Below are 17,561 nucleotides of genomic sequence, written 5' to 3'. Positions count from 1 at the left end.
CATTATTTCTTTAAATAGTCACTCTCTCAATGGCCAAATTTACACATGTGTTTGGGTCAAGGAATTTGAGTATCAGAAATCAGTAATTCCAGTTGTCTATTGAGGCCCCTTACACAGAATTAGGAAATAGAAATCCAGCAACTGTCAGGTGAGGATGATGTGAACAGAGATTTGGCTGTATGTCTAATTTTGGGAGAATGTACACTTGGCACCTCCAACCATAACAGCCACTACAGCCAATGAAAGGAAGTCTCTGTATCCATCGCCTTTAGGGCCTTTACAGTCATCCTGCAATACAGCAGTAATAAAGGGCATAATCCTCTAAATGCAGAATTATAAATATTAAACTGCTTTCCATCAAACTTGGGACACTTGGCCAGCTACTTGGCACAAGTACTCTCCTAATTTTAGGTGATTTCTCTAGACTTTGTTCACACAAACATATTGAAACTAAAACTCTCATGGGATTTCTGTTCTTTGCCATCCTAGTAAAAATAAAAGTAACTGTAAATTTGTTACTTAAAAGTATTTCTGATAGTACTGGATATAAAAAGCAATGATACACCACAATTTTAAATTGAGAAGGACTGTTTTCCTTATGCTCCCAAGCCCTGAAATCATTCTTTGATATGCATGGGACTCCTGAGAAAAGCTGACCTAGCAATCAGTTTTTCAGGATTCAATTCTGACTGTTAAGGTCCGCAATTTCTGTCACCTACAAACTAGGTAAATAGTAATATTTTTTATGCAAACTAATGTGTTTAAATTTTTAATTTTTGATCTACTGATTTTCATTTTATTTGAATAAAAATATAAAGATAAAAATAAATATAAACTAGATAAAAAGACTGATAATTGAATATCAATAAATGTCTGAAACTAGTACATCAACCAAGTCTTTCCAAAGTTAATAAACACAGCCATTTGAATTTGCTTCCGGCTAAAACTTGTCATTCAGAGTTGATGGTGGAGATGCAAATTGTTTTTCCAAAAAGCTGTTTATATTGGTTAAGCTGCTTCTTACATGTAAAGCAGTGGGGAAAAGGGAAAAGACAAACACTTTCTCAGGCTTCTCATGATTTTTTTAATCTATCTGTGCAAAAATACAGTTTATTGCTGAAATGTAGGAACCTGAAGATTCCTGTCCACAGTTTTAAATTTAACAAGTATTTCAGTTACTTCCAGAATAATCACTTCCAGAACTTTAGTACTGTACTATTAATAGTTATGCCCCTTCTACTCATGCAGAGAAATTCTCACAGGAGTCATGGACCCCAAAATGCCCAACTGAAACCATACCATGACAATTCATTGTTTTTATCATAAATAGATAAACCAGTAACTTGTATCATTTTTCTTCCATGAGGAGAGAAGCTGCAATAATCATTTCTTTATAATAATTTCAATTTTACTAAAATGTTTCTGAAAATAACAATAAATGATGACATACCCATGTTTGCATCAGGTGCTATCTATTTCCATCTTGACTTTTTTTCTATATCTTAGCAAAGGTGCGAAAGAATATTTAAGACTCTAGAAAAAGCAATTTCCTTAGGGCAGATTTAAGTTTATTTTTTCCAAATAACAAATGATTTTCTAGCATAACTAAAACTTAACTAACCAGTTTGTTGAAGCAACAAGTTGGCCTAGTAAAGTTTTTAATCTGAACCTTTGAATTTTCTTATTCATCATCGTTCTTCATCCTCTTCCTTTTCTAAAACAGAAGGAGTATATTAGATACAAATAAATTATCTTTTGAATCAAAGTTCTGTATCATCATGACTTTTCTATATCACAGATGGAGGTGCTGATGATATAGGAGTTAGGGATATTTGAGTACAGGCCCAGAAAAGGTCTTAAAAGTTTAAATTTTTAAAAATTGAAATCTTCATTAGGGATTTGCTAATTTTCTCCTTTTTTCTTCTAAAGAAAAACTACAGAAAAATAATTCAATGCATTGTTAGTTAGCTGCATTCTATATGGTTATAAAAATGTAAAAGCAATATTTCATGAGGACTTTGGAGAGTAGGGCAGATGGGTGAAGACTGAAGCATATTTTTTTTTTTTCTGAAACATATTTTCATCTTATCTTGAATGCTGGATTACAGGACAGATTACACCACATAATGAAAGTCACGGGCCACTAATCAAATGATCCAAAAAAAAAAAAAAAAGATTTTTGCCTTCTTACTTATCCTCCTTTTTGTTAAGAGAGAACTGACTCCTAAGTGATCACTTTGATAAATAAACCCCAGAATAACAAGGTTTAATCTGTGGAAAATACGTTCTGCAGCTGGGACTCATGAAGCTCTTCCTGCCAATTGTGCCAGAGAAGTCTGTTCTAACATCAGCTTCTAAATTCCACGGCAAATTAATTAATACATTGATATAAATGGTCGTCTAGCTATGTTGGAGGACTTTGAGAGATGGACACTTAACAGAATGATGTGTCTTTAATTGGCAATTGAAGACTCTCTTCAGTCAAATCAGTCATTGAGTTCTCACTTTAGAACTCTGTGGTATTGGGTTCCCTGTAGAACGTCTATTATTTTCTGTATGAAAACATACTTACCCCTATGAAGCATGAAGGGAAAATGAGAATGGGTGAATGTTCTTAATTTGACTTCTTTGGTTAACCTTTGAGACTTTTCATATCCCAATCCCCAATTTGTGACCTTAAATATGGTTTATTACTTTACATATTTCTTCTTCTGTTTATTTTGCTGGGATTGTGTATGGTAATTAGTTTTAAAAAGTAAAGCTTAATGCCCCAAAATAATGCTATATAGATAAATTGATCCCTTTTGCCATACGTAAATTGAGCATAGAAGCCCTTCACTGATGTTGTAATTTTCTCAGTTGAGTCAATACAGTAGAATCAGGGAAAGTCAGCCACAATCTTCAGACATCTTGGCTTTCTTTTAAGGAAAAAAAAAAATTACCTTCTTCTCAATATCCTGCTAAATAAAGACGCTGTACAGGAAAACAACAACAACAACAACTAGCTATAATTAATTTAGGAGACCTCAATCATCTCCTTATGTTCATTGATTTTTGTTACTCTTGAACAACTAGCATGACAGCAAACCAAAAATATATGTAATACTGAATGCCACAACTGTTTCCCAGTTTTGAGACTTAAACTCCTAAGTTGTTTTGACTGGGCAACTAATAGCAATTTAGATAGTTCTGTACAAATTTAGAGACATCAGATGCAAAACCATGACTGTATTCCAACACATCCTTCTTGTCAGAACCATTTAAATCACCATCTTACACAAGTACATATTGAAACTCAACTTTAAGCATTTTATTTTTATGTACATTTCATTTGTCCCGAAATAAAATATCTAAATACAGACAGACTGTAATGTTGTATATGTATAGCTTTCAACAATACTTGAGCTGAATAAATGCTTTGTACATTAAGTTTGTCTTTTTAATGGGGTTCACAGCTACATTGATAGAATGGATTCCTCATATCCTTTTTTTTTTTTCTTTTTTAACCAATAACAAGCAGAGAGACAAGTACATAGTTAATATTAATAAGCAGCTCAAATAACACTTGGTTAAACTATGTACAATACAAACCATTCATACAAATGAAGACTAGGATATTGAATTTGTTACAATATGTGTAGTAAAGATAAGACAGACACTTATAACTTACATGGTGTCTGTCAGGCATTTCCCTTCTTATATAATGATCAGAACTTATTTTAAGCAACCTTAGCTGGTCTCGACTTTGAAAAAGTCCAATGATTGGTGATGAAAGCTGTAATCCAGTGTCTGCCCACATGTAAATTCCAAATGTTTGCTCATCTTTACTGAGAACAGGCTCCCTCCACAGAAAAAAGAGCCATCTTGTATCACCTTGAATGTGCCTACTGAATGCTGGAAAAAGTTACTATACTTGTTGTGTTCATAAAATAAAGAATACTGAGCTCTAAAGACACATTTTTTTTTCCATTTTAACAAGCATATACTCCTACAGTAGTATTTACCAGTACAGCTACTCCAAGCAGTAGAAATGCATGAGTGGGGATTATTGATTAGCATGTACTCAAGACTTAAAAGGAGATTTCCATAACAGCAAGTGCTAAAAACCATTCACTGTCTAGTTAATCCTTTTGCTTGATGATCGTTTATCCTGAACCATTATGAGTCAGACAACGAAAGCCCTCTTGACAGGAATCATGACGGATGCCAGCTGAAATGTATATGAGAGTGTGTCTGTGTACATCTGTGTGTGAGAGCATGTCTTCAAGTGTGGCTTTAGAATCTGTGGTGATTTACAACTATACTGAGAGATGAAGCTGACTGGGCAGAAATTACATCAGATTGTTTTCCACGAGCGTATTTGCAGCCAGTTGACGAGAGCGGCAGTGTAGACACATTCCAGGCAACAGATGGGACCTTCTTCTTGAGGTAACAGCCCTCTCATGTGACCTTGAATTCCTCAGGCTTCAGTCTCACCCCTACATTCATCCTCATCCAGAGGGGAAGTAAGGTGTGTCGCTGTGGTAGTTGTAGTCGGGGCACACTTTCTGTACGAGTTTATAATCTGTACTATAAAAGGAAATGTAAATACAGATCACCTTAAAGGGCTTGGAGCAGAGCCAGGACACATGACTTTGGGTCTGCTCCTGGTAACAGGTTTTTGAAGGGTCATAGTTGCAGAGTGTGTTCTTGGTAGCCTTGTCAACCTTTTCATATTCAATGCGACAGTTAAAGGACTTGGAATCTTTGGCATCAATCACGGTTTGCTGTGCCAAGTCGAATTCCACTATTTTCGTAGGGGGCACCAAGCTGACAGATACATTCCCTTGACCAGTGGAATTATGCCTGAAATAAACACTAAACGTCCCATTGCCATGATCTACAATTTTCCCAGTTATCAATAGGTTTAGCTTCACTGTTTTGATGTTGGAATGAAAATCACCCCATCCAAACATTTTCTTAAACTTGCCCGTCTTAACAATGGGCCTTCGCTTGGCCCTGGGCCGAGGCTCTTGAAGGTCTGTGGAGTTCCTCAGCCAGTCCCAGAGGTCTTGCTCAGAATAAGGTTCTGGGGTGTCATATCGCAGGTCTAAATCTGTATCATTTTCTTTGCCACGAAAAGTCTGTGACAGGAGTCGGCTGATAGACAAGTCTTTGCTGCCTTCTGTCCATATATGCTTTAGTGTGGATTTGCTGCTTCCTGATTTTAGAAGTTCTGACTTTCCACCGTTTGTTAAATTGGCACATGTGACCTGCAAATGGAACAGAAAAATGGCGTTTACATCTCTGTATCTGAGAACACCCAACACAAAGATCCAAGCCCTTTCTCAGAGGCTGGGAATTAAAGTACCTTCAGCACCTAGCCAATATTTATTAGGCCGTAATAAAGTACCACTTCTATTTCATACAATGATGGGAGAGAGGGGGTGTAGGTGGATAAAAGCCACTAAACATGACAGAAAGACTATATAAAAACATTTGACGAGAAAAAGGCCACCTAACATGAATAAAGCAAATTAAATTCAAACATAAATCACACTAAAGTAATTACTTCTCAGCACCAAAATCCAAACACTTTTAAAATAAAATTTTACAAATGATTATGTTACTTTTTTACTTCAAGATTACCATAAGCTTTATAATAGTATGATTCTCAGAAATATGTCGACTGACGTTCTATAGGCTTTTGGCAGTCCATGCCACAGTCACATAAGGAAAGTTAGTTTGGCAAGGAGGCTCTAGTATATTTTATCTGGTCAAAACAAAATAACATGTTTATGATCACCCATTATTAGCAAGAAACATACTGTATAAGACAATTTTTTCCATTAAGGGATTTAAAATGTGATCTAGGAAGACAAACATTAACTGACAAGAGTAGTGCAGATCTTTTGATTTTAAAGTTTATTTTTGTCTTTGTCTTTGTTTGTTTTGTTTCAATGAAATTTAATCAATTGGTCAAACATCCAAATCTGTACTTGCCTAATTCTATAGGCATTGTTCTTATTGCAGCCTCTATATTTATCTTTAGTATAAAAGAAATGAATACATATCCTAGTCTCTAGAATTACATAGACAGTTTCCCATTCTTCAGGTGGCAAAAAGAATAAATACAAGCACGCATTTGGTAATGGCTTGGTACTTGTATCTCATCATCAACACAGTTGATCAAGGAGAGGGGCTGTAATGAGATGCATCATGGTGCACTGACTCATGAAGCAGTAATGAAATTGTCCCAGAGAAGAAGTGAAAAGGGATTTAGAGTGCATTTACCAGCAGCATATACGGAGTAAAAAAAAAAGGGGAAGTGTCAGATTTCAAGGAGAAAGAACCAATCTATTGAAGAGGATGCTAAGATTCTGATAGCAGAACAACCTCTGATTTTCAGGTAGAATAGAAATTTACTTCTAAATTATACTCTCCACAGCTATAGTGATTATGACCCTGGAGTCTGACACCCTGAATTCCAATCCAGGCTGTGATCCTTTCACAGCTGTATAGTGTGGGCAAGTTGCTTAACTTGTTTACACTTCTGTTTTTCTCTTCTACAGAGTAGGAGAATGATACCGCTTTCCCTCACATGGCTGTTTTGAGAATTAAATAGGACACTCCATTTAAAGCACTAAAGGACAGTCACCTGGACACGATGAGTGTTCATCATTAGTATTTCTAACTATCATCATCCTAAAACATTTTATCTCTGAATTCCACTGGGTAATATTTTATGCAAATGAATAACTTACAATAGGATTTGAGAGCAAAGGGTATCTTTATAAGAAAATCTCCCTTTTATATAACCAAAAACCTAAAGCAAACAATTAAAAAAATAGGTATACTTTTGAAAGTGCTGCTGTGACAATCTAAAAACATAACAAGTTGAGTAGATAGTAAAACTCAGGTTAATAAGACATGAGCATAAGTTCATCTATTAAACTGTTCAACTATCAAATGCAATGAATTTATTAGCCTTCAATGGTGTGATGTGAACGGCTTCCAGTGGTGCAGACAGTCAAGAAACCTCTCTGGAATATCTCAGTTTGGGTACAGAGTCAAAGCAGGTTGTAGTCATCAACACCGCCTTGAATATTCTTATTCTCTCTTCCCTTCCCTTTCAGGGCAATGTCTAAAAGAGAATATCAGTCATAAAAAATCAGGGAGAGTCCTTAGGAAAGTCCCCAGATCTGTTCAGTATACACAACACTGATTCATTTTGTCTTATTAATTCAATAACTATATAGTGAGATTCTGCTAATATTCAGTAAAATAATAGTAATACAAAGGTAAATGAGACATGGTTCTTGCCCTCAAGATGTTCAAAATCTAATAGTGAACTCAGTTAAGCAACGAGCAGTGTGATGTAACCAACACTACGTACGATATGCTTGGAGTCATAGTCAAAGTTAAAAGGTAGAGAAGATGTAACAGAGGAGATGATACTCAGATCTGGGAGAAAAAAAGAGGTTAAGAACTTCAACAGACAGTGAATAGGCCAGAGAAGTTCTCCTAAGTATAAGGAACATACTATGTAAAAGTAAAAAGTTGAGAAGGAACGTGTCAAACGTAAGAATGGAAAATTGTTCCTTACCTCTGAACATTAGGGAGAATTGACTGGGAGGATAAGAGGTTGCAAGAAGTCAGTAGAACCTGAAGAAGGTAGGCTAGGGTCAAATTGTAAAGGTTCTAGGGTCAATTTGTGAAGGCATTTAAAATTATTATTATATATAAGGGGGAATCCCTAAATTTCAGCATGTTTTGCTTTTAAGTAGGTCATCCTGGCTGTAGAAGAAGCACCGATTGGACATTGAAAGGTGGATTGGTAGGGAGAGAACTTCAGGGAATAATTAGTTAAATAACAAATTGCAGTACTTCATTTGAGAAAGTAAATGAGCTTGAACCAAGGCAGTGGCAGAGAAAAAGAGAAAGAAAAAATGGATATAAAAGATATTTTAGAGGTAGGATTAATTCAACTTGATGATTTATTGGCTAAGCAGGAGCATGAAAAAGTTGCGAATTAATGCGAATTAATGCGAATTAATGCGAATTAATGAGTTTGCTTGCATCTGTAAGGAATACAAAAGTAACAAGTTAAAAAAAAAGTATAAACACTTGAAAAGAAGCCTCCTGATTTTTGAATTCACTACTAAGGACCTTCTTGAAGTAAGTTTCAGTAGTGGCAAAGAGACGATGTAAGATGAGAAAGAAGAGCAACAAGCTTAACACATCTGCTCTCAGATGCAATCAGGAATCCTTGGCTTTCTCACTCTATTATATTGCTTACATCTTAAGAATTTTCATTTTTGAAACACATAAATGTACACATAAAATTGAAATAGATTTTGAGCCTTACTGAATAAACAATACCATTTAAAAAAAAAAAAAAACCTTATACTGAGAACACCCTGTACCATTGATTTTACAAACATAATAAAAGAGCTTCTTTTTAAAAGTCACCTAAAGATCCTTTCACATCAGTATATCAGTATGATAACAGAGGTGGCAAAGACTATGGCATAAAATGAGACCAAAAGAAAAATCTGACAATTTCTAGTTAACTCAATTCCAAAAAGGCAAAGCATCGTGAACCTTTTTTGCTACGAAGAGTAATTTTTCCTATAACAGTGAAAACACCAAAGATACTTCCTAACTGAATATAATTTTCCAAGGCAAAAGTGGCCAATGCCCGCCCACTCAAAAGGAGTTGACCCACTAATCCAGTGATACCATTTCCACAAATTATGTGATTTGCCTAACTGTTTTAGAAACAATGAGAATCATAAAGACTCAACATGATTAGGTATATGCATTTTAAAGCATATGTTTCTTTTGAGAACATTCAAATATAGGTGCAAAGAGAAGGGTCATTTTCTTCAACCGTAAACAAAGACAGAGCTAGGATCTAACATGAAGGGAGCATGTCTGGGGCAGGACCTGTCTGTGGAGCTGGGGAGAAAAGACTACTATTGACTGGTGGGAGTGTAAGCATATAAGAAGTTGCAATGCCTTGATCTAGCTCCTCCTTTATATACCTCAGGGCCATGCTTTCGCACTGCTTTCTCTAACATCTTTTCATTGCAGGCTTACAATCATAATGTCAATATATTATCTTTTAAAATATTGTTGAAAGGCATCACTTTGGAAAAATAAACTTCACTGCCACCTCAACTATGCTCCTGGCCTTATGAGATTTTATACAAACATTTCACTCTTTTACATGTACATCTCCAACTAGAGGTGCTTCCAGATGTTTGCATATCTCTTTTTACAAAAGAGCAATAAGATGCCTTTTAATTTCTACCAAACCACACATTTACTGTTGATCTATTACTGTTCAATATAAATTATCTCAAGATTACTTTGAAAATCATGTATTTATTTCATCAACTGTATGAGTATTTAAGCCAAACAAAAATTTTAGATAATCTGATGCTTAAGCAATATCTCTCATCAGTGAACAACTAATCAACAAAACGGCCTTGCTCTGTGATTACAACTTCATTTTGGCAGTTTTATGATTTCCTAGGTTGAATATATGTTGCATACTATTAACTGCTATTGGTTAAGGGCATACTATATTCCAGACATTGTAATTAGCATTTTACATATGGCATTGCATTTCATTTAAACCACACACATGCACTCACTCATTCACTCACTCACACACAGACTTTAAGATCAATATTGTTATTTCAGCTTACAGGCAGAGATATGGAAGCTCAAAAAAGACTTGTCCAAGATTACTGCTGGTAAATGAAAGAGTTACTGCTTAGCTACTCCACAGGGTATTTCCTTTATTTTTAAAATCATTTTAATCATGTAATTATACATTAATATATGTTTATCAAAACATTTAAACATTATAGGATTTATGAACTAAAAATTAAAAGCCTATCTTCATCCTCTACCCCTGTTCCCTTACAATCCCACCTCTCTCTCCAAAGGTAAAACCTCAAATTTTTGATGTATATTGTTTCTAAATATTTTCACTATTTTTTCATGTATAAATATTTTACATAAATAATGTCATATTTTATGATTTGCATTTTGTATTTTTCCAGTCAACAAAATATCTTGGAGATGCATACCTCTTAGTACATCCAGGTATATCATCTTTATTAAATGGGAAATAGAATTTTAGAATATGAATGTATCATACTTCTATTTTGGGGGATACCTTTTGTGATAGATCCTTAATTATTACATTGTTTCACAGCCAGGTTACCTAGACTTATTTTTTTAGCCTTCATTCCATTGGTTTTTCTGTTCACAGTTGCTTCAGATAACTTACTCCCTCCTCTCTAGAGCTGGATTTTCATTTCTATGGTTGTATAGATTTGTGTGATTCTTTTAAAAAAAAGTTCAAAAGAGATAAACTATCTGAGTTGTCCCATGCCTAAAAATGTCTTTACTGGCCATAGGCATACACTGGGCAGAATAGTCCTTCATCTCTTAACTCATTTTGTTCTGTTTTATTTTTTTCTCTCTCCAAAAAATTTAGGATTTTTTTCTATTTCAGATATTGTGACATCCCACAAGGTGGGCTACGTGTGCTCATGCTTTCTCCAGACTCTTTCTTAACTAGTTTAGGGAAAAGCATACAGATATTTATAGACACGTTAGACTCTTTTTCATAGAGTTCCACCAAGAGGACTCCCACCTCTCTGAGGGATGTTCTTTCTGTATTATGCCATTTTGTAACTTGGGAGAGAGAGTACCTCGCATAGAGTAAGTACCCAATAAATTACATATATGGTTTATATTCTTATTTAAATCTATTTCAATAGTGAAGGTTCATTGATTCTTTAGCCACAACCAAGATTTTGGTGGGACATGTGGCCCATAGAGGTTTCTCTCCTACAAGTTTAGAGCATACACTTCATTGACAATACTTGGAGTGCCTGTATTATATGTGATAAGCCAGAGGAAATGGGTTAGTATTTTAATACATCAAAAATACATCATTTCCTTCTGCTACAAAGCAGTGCTCCAGGAGTAGCAGTGCTGCCTTAACAATAGAAAAGCAGAAAAGGAACTCATGCCTCTCCCTTAACCTAGTAGTTGCTGGAGGCTGTATTGCATAGAAACTAAGAAAATGGGGCTTGCAGTCAGAGATCACAGGGCTAAATCCAAAATCTGCTACTTTATCACCAGTGACCCCTTAGAGCCATATTGTTTTCCAACTAGAAAATAGAGATGATACCTTACTCACTGGGTTTTCGTGAAGATAAAATAAAAGCTTTTATATGTGGCACAAATAAAAGTATGGAAAATAGTATGAGTTCAACACCTGAGAGCTATCATGCTTAGCTAGGTTATGAAGCCCCGAAGAAAAGGAAAACAAGGCTTTCAGAATGCACACTGCTATTCTATCCCCATCTTCTGACTGGAGACATTACGTCTGCTCAAACGGTCCAAACAAACTGAGATGGAAATTAGCATAATTGTAACAACTCTGTGGTCATCTTTAGTAGTAGGTGGTGGTAGGAGACCACCCTGATTATGTACATTACAATTTAGTATTGGCAAATATTGGCAATAATTTATCTTTAACATAACTTTAAAAGAAGACATTCTGATCAGCCTGCACATTCCATGCCATCCTTAAAAACTAGAAACATGGTATGTTTCTATCACTTGAAGAAATGGCTAAGAATTTTAGTATGTTACTCCATGAGTTCTCATGATCCCATGCAGGATGGCTCACTTCCAACATAGGGCACCAACTATTCCCTACATTATTGTATTGGAGACTGGTTCTGAGTCATAGGTAATTGAGCATCTCGCAAGTTTGTACGACTATACAGTTAGCTTTCCCTTTGATTCTTCCTCCTGTAGGTCCTCTCATGAAAATTATCTTGAAAATGTTTTTGGTTCTTTAACTGCAGGAGAAAAAGGATGCCTTGTGAAGAGCCATGAACTACTGTTTCTGCTACTGAGAAACAGAATTTTTCATCTTACAAAAATATTGTCTCTTCCCTCATGCTCACTTTATAAACACATAGATATATATATAAGTTTTGATATATAGACACATTAGCATTGGTGAGAAATTAAAAATTATATTCTACATAGTCCCACTTAACCCATTCTCTCAAAACATAATTACAGATTACTTTACCCAGGTTTGCACTGCAAAAGTTGCTTCTTTTTTTAGTATTTTACATTACTTCCATTTAAAATGTATAAGGAATATCTCATGTGAGGACTCCTGGGTACTTGGTTATAATAATGAACAAAACACTTAAAATAACATGTTGAAAAGCTATTTCTTGGCTGAAAAAAAGCCACTTCAGCATTATTTTTTCATTATGCATAAATAGATTTTAATTTGTCAGTAAATCTAGCTGTCTTTAAGGAAAAGACAAATATTGCATATGTAGGAATAGCTGGTTTACATCCAGGGTCTTTCTATCTGAACTGGAGCCCAATATGAGTGATTGTCCATAATAAGGCATGTTACATGGAGGCTTTTGAAAGTTTATAGCTTCTTAAAGTCCAACAAAGTACACACCTATCTAGAATGGACCAACTGAGGAAGGACTGACTCACTTTCCAATCCTATTTCCAGCAACCTACACATACAAATGTTCTCATATACAGCGATGGTATAAGAGAACATACTGAATCCACTTTATCCAATAGAACTCAAATTCCTCAGGAAATAATAACTTTGATATTTTTGAGACAATATGCCTACTTAACACCCTTTGATTTTCCAGAGGTTGATCTGAAAACCTTCCAAAAGACAGAGGAAGAAGTCATTATATAAAGAAAGTGATAGAGGCTAGGTGCAGTGGAATATCATCCCTGTACCATTTAGATCCTGGATTCATTCAAAAATTCCTCTAGGACTTCTTTCTTATCAGGCTAGAAGGCGTGGACACCGATCAGAGCTTCACAGGTACAGAGTGGACAACAAGGCAGACGGTCAACCCAGAAATACAAAAGGGGAGGCAGATTCTGGAAATATGGTCCCTCCACACTCCTGTAAAAGTACTGTAAACTGGGAATCTCCAGCTTCCTGAAGTGTAACAAATCCAGTGTCCTGTGAACAGACAAAACCAACAAAGAGAATCGACCCCTCACCCTTTTATCAAAGGATGGTGATGCTGGAGTTCTAGTTAGGTAAAACCTTTTGACATTGAGTAAATATATATCTTTGGATCATGCCTTGACCAGAGCAAGATGTGGTAAAGCGTATCCAGCCTAGAGCACCAGGCCCCACTATGGCTCTAAGGCATAGCTCAGGGAAGACACAACTCATGCACTGAAGGAACTTCAAAGGCCACTATGTCCATGAGAAAACAATTCCCTTGAAAGCTCTTAAACCAAACTGTTCTTTTCTAAAGTCCCTCTGATAAGATTAGCATCCATTCTTTGGTATTTGTTTCTTCCATGTAAGATTCTTAGCACTTGGGAAACACAAATCTCTTACCCAATTATTGCCAGTTTTGGAACCAGATACACCATGAGTCTGGGCTACATTTCACTTCGGTCTTGGCCCTACCCCTTTCCCCTACTCCCAGTTTCTTAAAGCATGGCATGTGGAATCTCATATCAAAAAGCCAAGTGCTGAGGGAAAAGGATGCTTAGGCAGAGAGATCTCATCAACAAGGAAAAAGATGGCCTCTGGATTTAGGTGCTGTGGCTTTAAGTTAATTAGATGTAAAACTGAGTGGTATGCCTAGATTCCAAAAAGAAAAGTACTTGGCTCCTTCTGTTTCCAAGGGAATTAAGTGGACTGTTTCACTAAATCAAAGAAGGATATTCACCCAGATTATGTTACAGGAGGAGATGAGATGGGTCATGGAGAGATAGAGCAAACAGAGCCCAAAGAGACTGAGGATGATGTAAGAGTAGTCACAATAGAAAGGTTGGATGAAAGTGTGTGAGCAAGCAGAGCTCTGAGATCCCCTTGATCTTTAATGTACTTTAAAATGACTTATCACAGCATTAATGTGAACTGCTGTGAACACTGTGGATAGAAGGAATCATAGGAGAATTGAAAGAAAGACAGGCTGTTAGAGTAGAATTTCCTCTCCTCCCCGACCCCCCACCCCCATATGTCCCCACACTCATATTTCCAAACTCTGAGAGGGAGTTTACCCTTTTCAAAAGAGCTGGGTAACACTCCACCTGCCACTAGAGGGCACAGCTAGGACATCTGACAGCTGTCTCTATTCCTGGTGCTGAAGTCATATGGAATTGTGTCACTAGGGGCCCCAGAGCTCTTTGAAAAAAGAAGATGGACCAGGAACCTTTGTGGTACCTGCTGACTGTTGCAGCCCCTGGAAGCTACCTCTTCTATGAGCTGCAGAGACCAGGAAGGTCACTGTTGCTCAAGAAACTACTACAGAAGCCATCACCAACTAAAGAAGCAGTTGTGAGCCTTCAATTCCTCACAGAGGGTATGTTCAGGGTTTAGGTATTTATATTTATTTATTTGGAAAAAAGTCTAGGTCAATGCTACGTATTCCTACATCTCCAACTGCATTTTGGCTACTCTTCCCTTTGGCCTCAGAGTTCAGATCACATCAGACTTTTTTATGTGTTCTCTTTCTTCCAACTTCAGGACCTTTGCATGGGCTGCTTCTCCATCCTGGAATCCTTTCTACCCACTTCCATTTGCTTAGCTAACTCCTACTCACCCTCTAGCCCAACCTAAAGTTCATTTCTACAGGAATGGTTGATCCTCTCAGAGCACCTTGTACTATTTTTGTTCATAAAAGTAATACTATTATCTATATCTATACCTATATCCTTATCTATCTATCACCTATCTATCTATCTATCTATCTATCTATCTATCTATTAATCTTCTTTCTCTGAACTGTCATCTCCATGGGGGTGGGAGTGGTCATTCAATACCTTAGTCACTATTACTACACTTTATAAAATGCCAGGTTCCAAGTAGGTGCTCTATAAATATCATCTGAATGAATAAATGCATGTTTGAATGGAGTGCCTACCTACACATAATGGTATTCCTTCACAGATGAGCTTGCCCCATAAGCAGATAAACAGCTCATTTTCTGGCATAGATAGAAGTGTTTATATTGTAAGCCTTCATGGAGGCTTTGTGTAATTCTGTAAACATCCACAGTGGTGCAAGAGAAAAGGTGATAGTTTTTTAAGAAAATACAAATGAGTTGATGCTATAGGTCATTATAACCAGACAGGAATGTTACATCAAAAGTCTCCAAATAAATGTGAGTATTATTTAAATCAAAGTGAAAAGTGAATAAGAGCAAAAATGCCTATATGAACATAACTGTATTTTGGAGGCTTTACAAATATCAGGAAAGCTTAATGAAACAATGAGTGTGGTCTCTTGGATGGCAGGAAAGTTAGTGCCATCTTCTGGATTTTCACTCTTGAATTTCCAGAAATTTGATGCTAAGACAGAAATGAAAGAAAATGCTGATGGGATTCTAAGAGCAGAGGTTCCTTCAACAGGAATCTGCCAGACTTTCCAGGGGCATTGTCTTTGCACTATTCAAGTGGATACTGTATTGACAAATAATAATTGCTTTGAAATAGGCAGTTAGGCATGTGTTAGGCTATTTCTTTGCATAAATACCCACTTTCTTGGAAAATGCAGTGGGGTTTTATAAACTTGAAGCAATACAACCAGTTTTATGGATGTGTTTGCAAAGGCTCAAATGGAGCTATAAAAATGTTCATTAACAGTACAAATTAAATTGTTATTAAAAAATATGAGTCTTACAGGCATGTTTGGCTTTACTCTAGAGTTGACAGAGTATAAATACAGTACAACTGTGACATTTCTGCTTTTTGTCTATATCACTAATATCCATGATTGTTGAGAGTTAGAATCACAAAACATCTGAAGCTAAAAGGGACCTTGAAAATAATTTCATGACTTAGGAAGCTGAGTCCCATAGAGCTGAAGTAACTCACCTAAAGTTCCCACGGTGGTTAGGGGCAGAGTTAAAACTATAGTGAAGGTTTCCTAGTATTCACTCCACTCTTCTTGAGTTCCAAAGTTTCCATAAGAGCTGGTACCTTATGTCTCCTCCAGAGTTTACTGAAACTGGAAATCAGGGTGTCAACTTCAAAATAAGGAACTGGCTTATCTTTGCTCTTAGTTTTGTGGAAGGAGGGGATACTATGGAAATTTGCCATCATTTGCTAACCCTAAAACAAAGAGGCACTAACCCAGTGAGTGCATCTCAATTACAGCTTGGAGTCTCCTGGATTGACTATGTGCACAAACCTACGCTCAGACCTCCGGAGACTTAAGTCTGAACAGTGACTGCTCTGAGGGGAGAGAGAATCAAAATGAGCAAACAGTTGTCATAGGTTTTCAGTTAAGTAAATGATAACACAGAGGGAGTTATTCTTTAGTCTCTAAAAGAGAAAGTGCTTTATATTTGTTTCCAAAAATTTGTTAGTTCCTATTTTCAGAAGACTTATTTTTTTAAAAAAAATAGAGTTAAAGCAAAAGTTTGTCAGATTCTCTCTTCTATAAGTCCATCAGCAAGCATTTGTTAAATAACCATGATTTTTTTTAATTTTCAAAAATTAACCTCAGGGAAGTCATTGTACTCAGTCTAAATCTGTATGTCTGCTCATTCTAGATAACCTACATCAGTACTTTAGACTCTCTTACAGATAAGGTCCTACTATTTTGGAGCTGCCTTCCTGTTATGAGCCTTGAAAGTCAGTGATTCCCAAAAGAGATTACTAAAGTAAAGCCAGGGTAACGTGAGCTGTAATATATACTGAGGATTATAACAGAATTGGTAGTGGGGGTGTTGGAATGTGTACTGTATTAAAAAGCTTATTCCAAGTGTATCATTGATTTGCTTCTAGTCAGAATATTTATTTCATAGTTTGACATAATGTTAAAGGAAGGCGTGAGATATATGTTTTTTTCTCAAAGTGGAGGCTGGTTTAAACAGTCAAGAAATGTATTTACAAGTGAAATCATCTTTTGCTAAGTAATCTTGATTCTTTAGACAGACTGCAAGCATGATCTATCTTAGTTGGAATCTGCACAGAAAACAGTTATGTTTATATATTTTTGTAATTTTAAAATTTCGATATAATTTCCAACTTACAGAAAGTTGCAAGGAACTTACATACATTCTTTACCCAGATTCACCAATTAATTCCATTTGATCACACGCCGTTTTATTGCTTTCTCTCTCTCTCTTTCATTCATATACACATGTATATTTATATGTACATGTATATATGTACATGTTTATATATACACATGTGTGTTATACATATTTGTGTGCGTCTAGGCCATTTTCAGAGTAAGTTGGAGACATCATGCCAATTTACTCTTAAAGAAGTTCTAAAGTAATTCCTAAGAAATATTACATTTTCTTATATATGCATAATACAGCTATCAAAATAAAAAAATTTAACCTTGATACTTTACTATAATTTAATCTATAGTCAATATCAAATTGTCCCAACAATACCCTTTACACTTACTAATTTTTCTGGTCCAATCCAGTGTCAGGCATTGCATTTAGTTCTTATGGCCCTTCAGTAGCCTTTCTTTCTGTTTCTTGTCCTTTACATTTTTG

The 17,561-nt window shown here is 35.9% G+C and overlaps 1 protein-coding gene across 6 annotated transcripts in view; it reads right to left on the bottom strand.

The window, feature by feature from the left end:
* Positions 1–3,392: 3,392 nt before the first annotated feature.
* Positions 3,393–17,561, bottom strand: part of NXPH1 (neurexophilin 1) — a 412,663-nt gene continuing 398,494 nt past the window's right edge. For 5 of the 6 annotated variants that reach the window (XM_059932806.1, XM_059932804.1, XM_059932807.1 and 2 more), the window contains one exon: positions 3,393–5,252. In XM_059932806.1, the coding sequence (XP_059788789.1) occupies positions 4,491–5,252 (762 nt within the window). In that variant the 3' untranslated portion in view covers positions 3,393–4,490. The remainder of the gene's footprint in view (positions 5,253–17,561) is intronic. The other variant, XR_009504866.1, reaches the window with a different exon arrangement.

The sequence above is a fragment of the Balaenoptera ricei genome, chromosome 9 (genome assembly GCF_028023285.1).
Source record: "Balaenoptera ricei isolate mBalRic1 chromosome 9, mBalRic1.hap2, whole genome shotgun sequence".
Classification (NCBI taxonomy): domain Eukaryota; kingdom Metazoa; phylum Chordata; class Mammalia; order Artiodactyla; family Balaenopteridae; genus Balaenoptera; species Balaenoptera ricei.
Note: the sequence above shows the minus strand (reverse complement) of the source record. Positions and strands in the feature narration are given on the sequence as shown.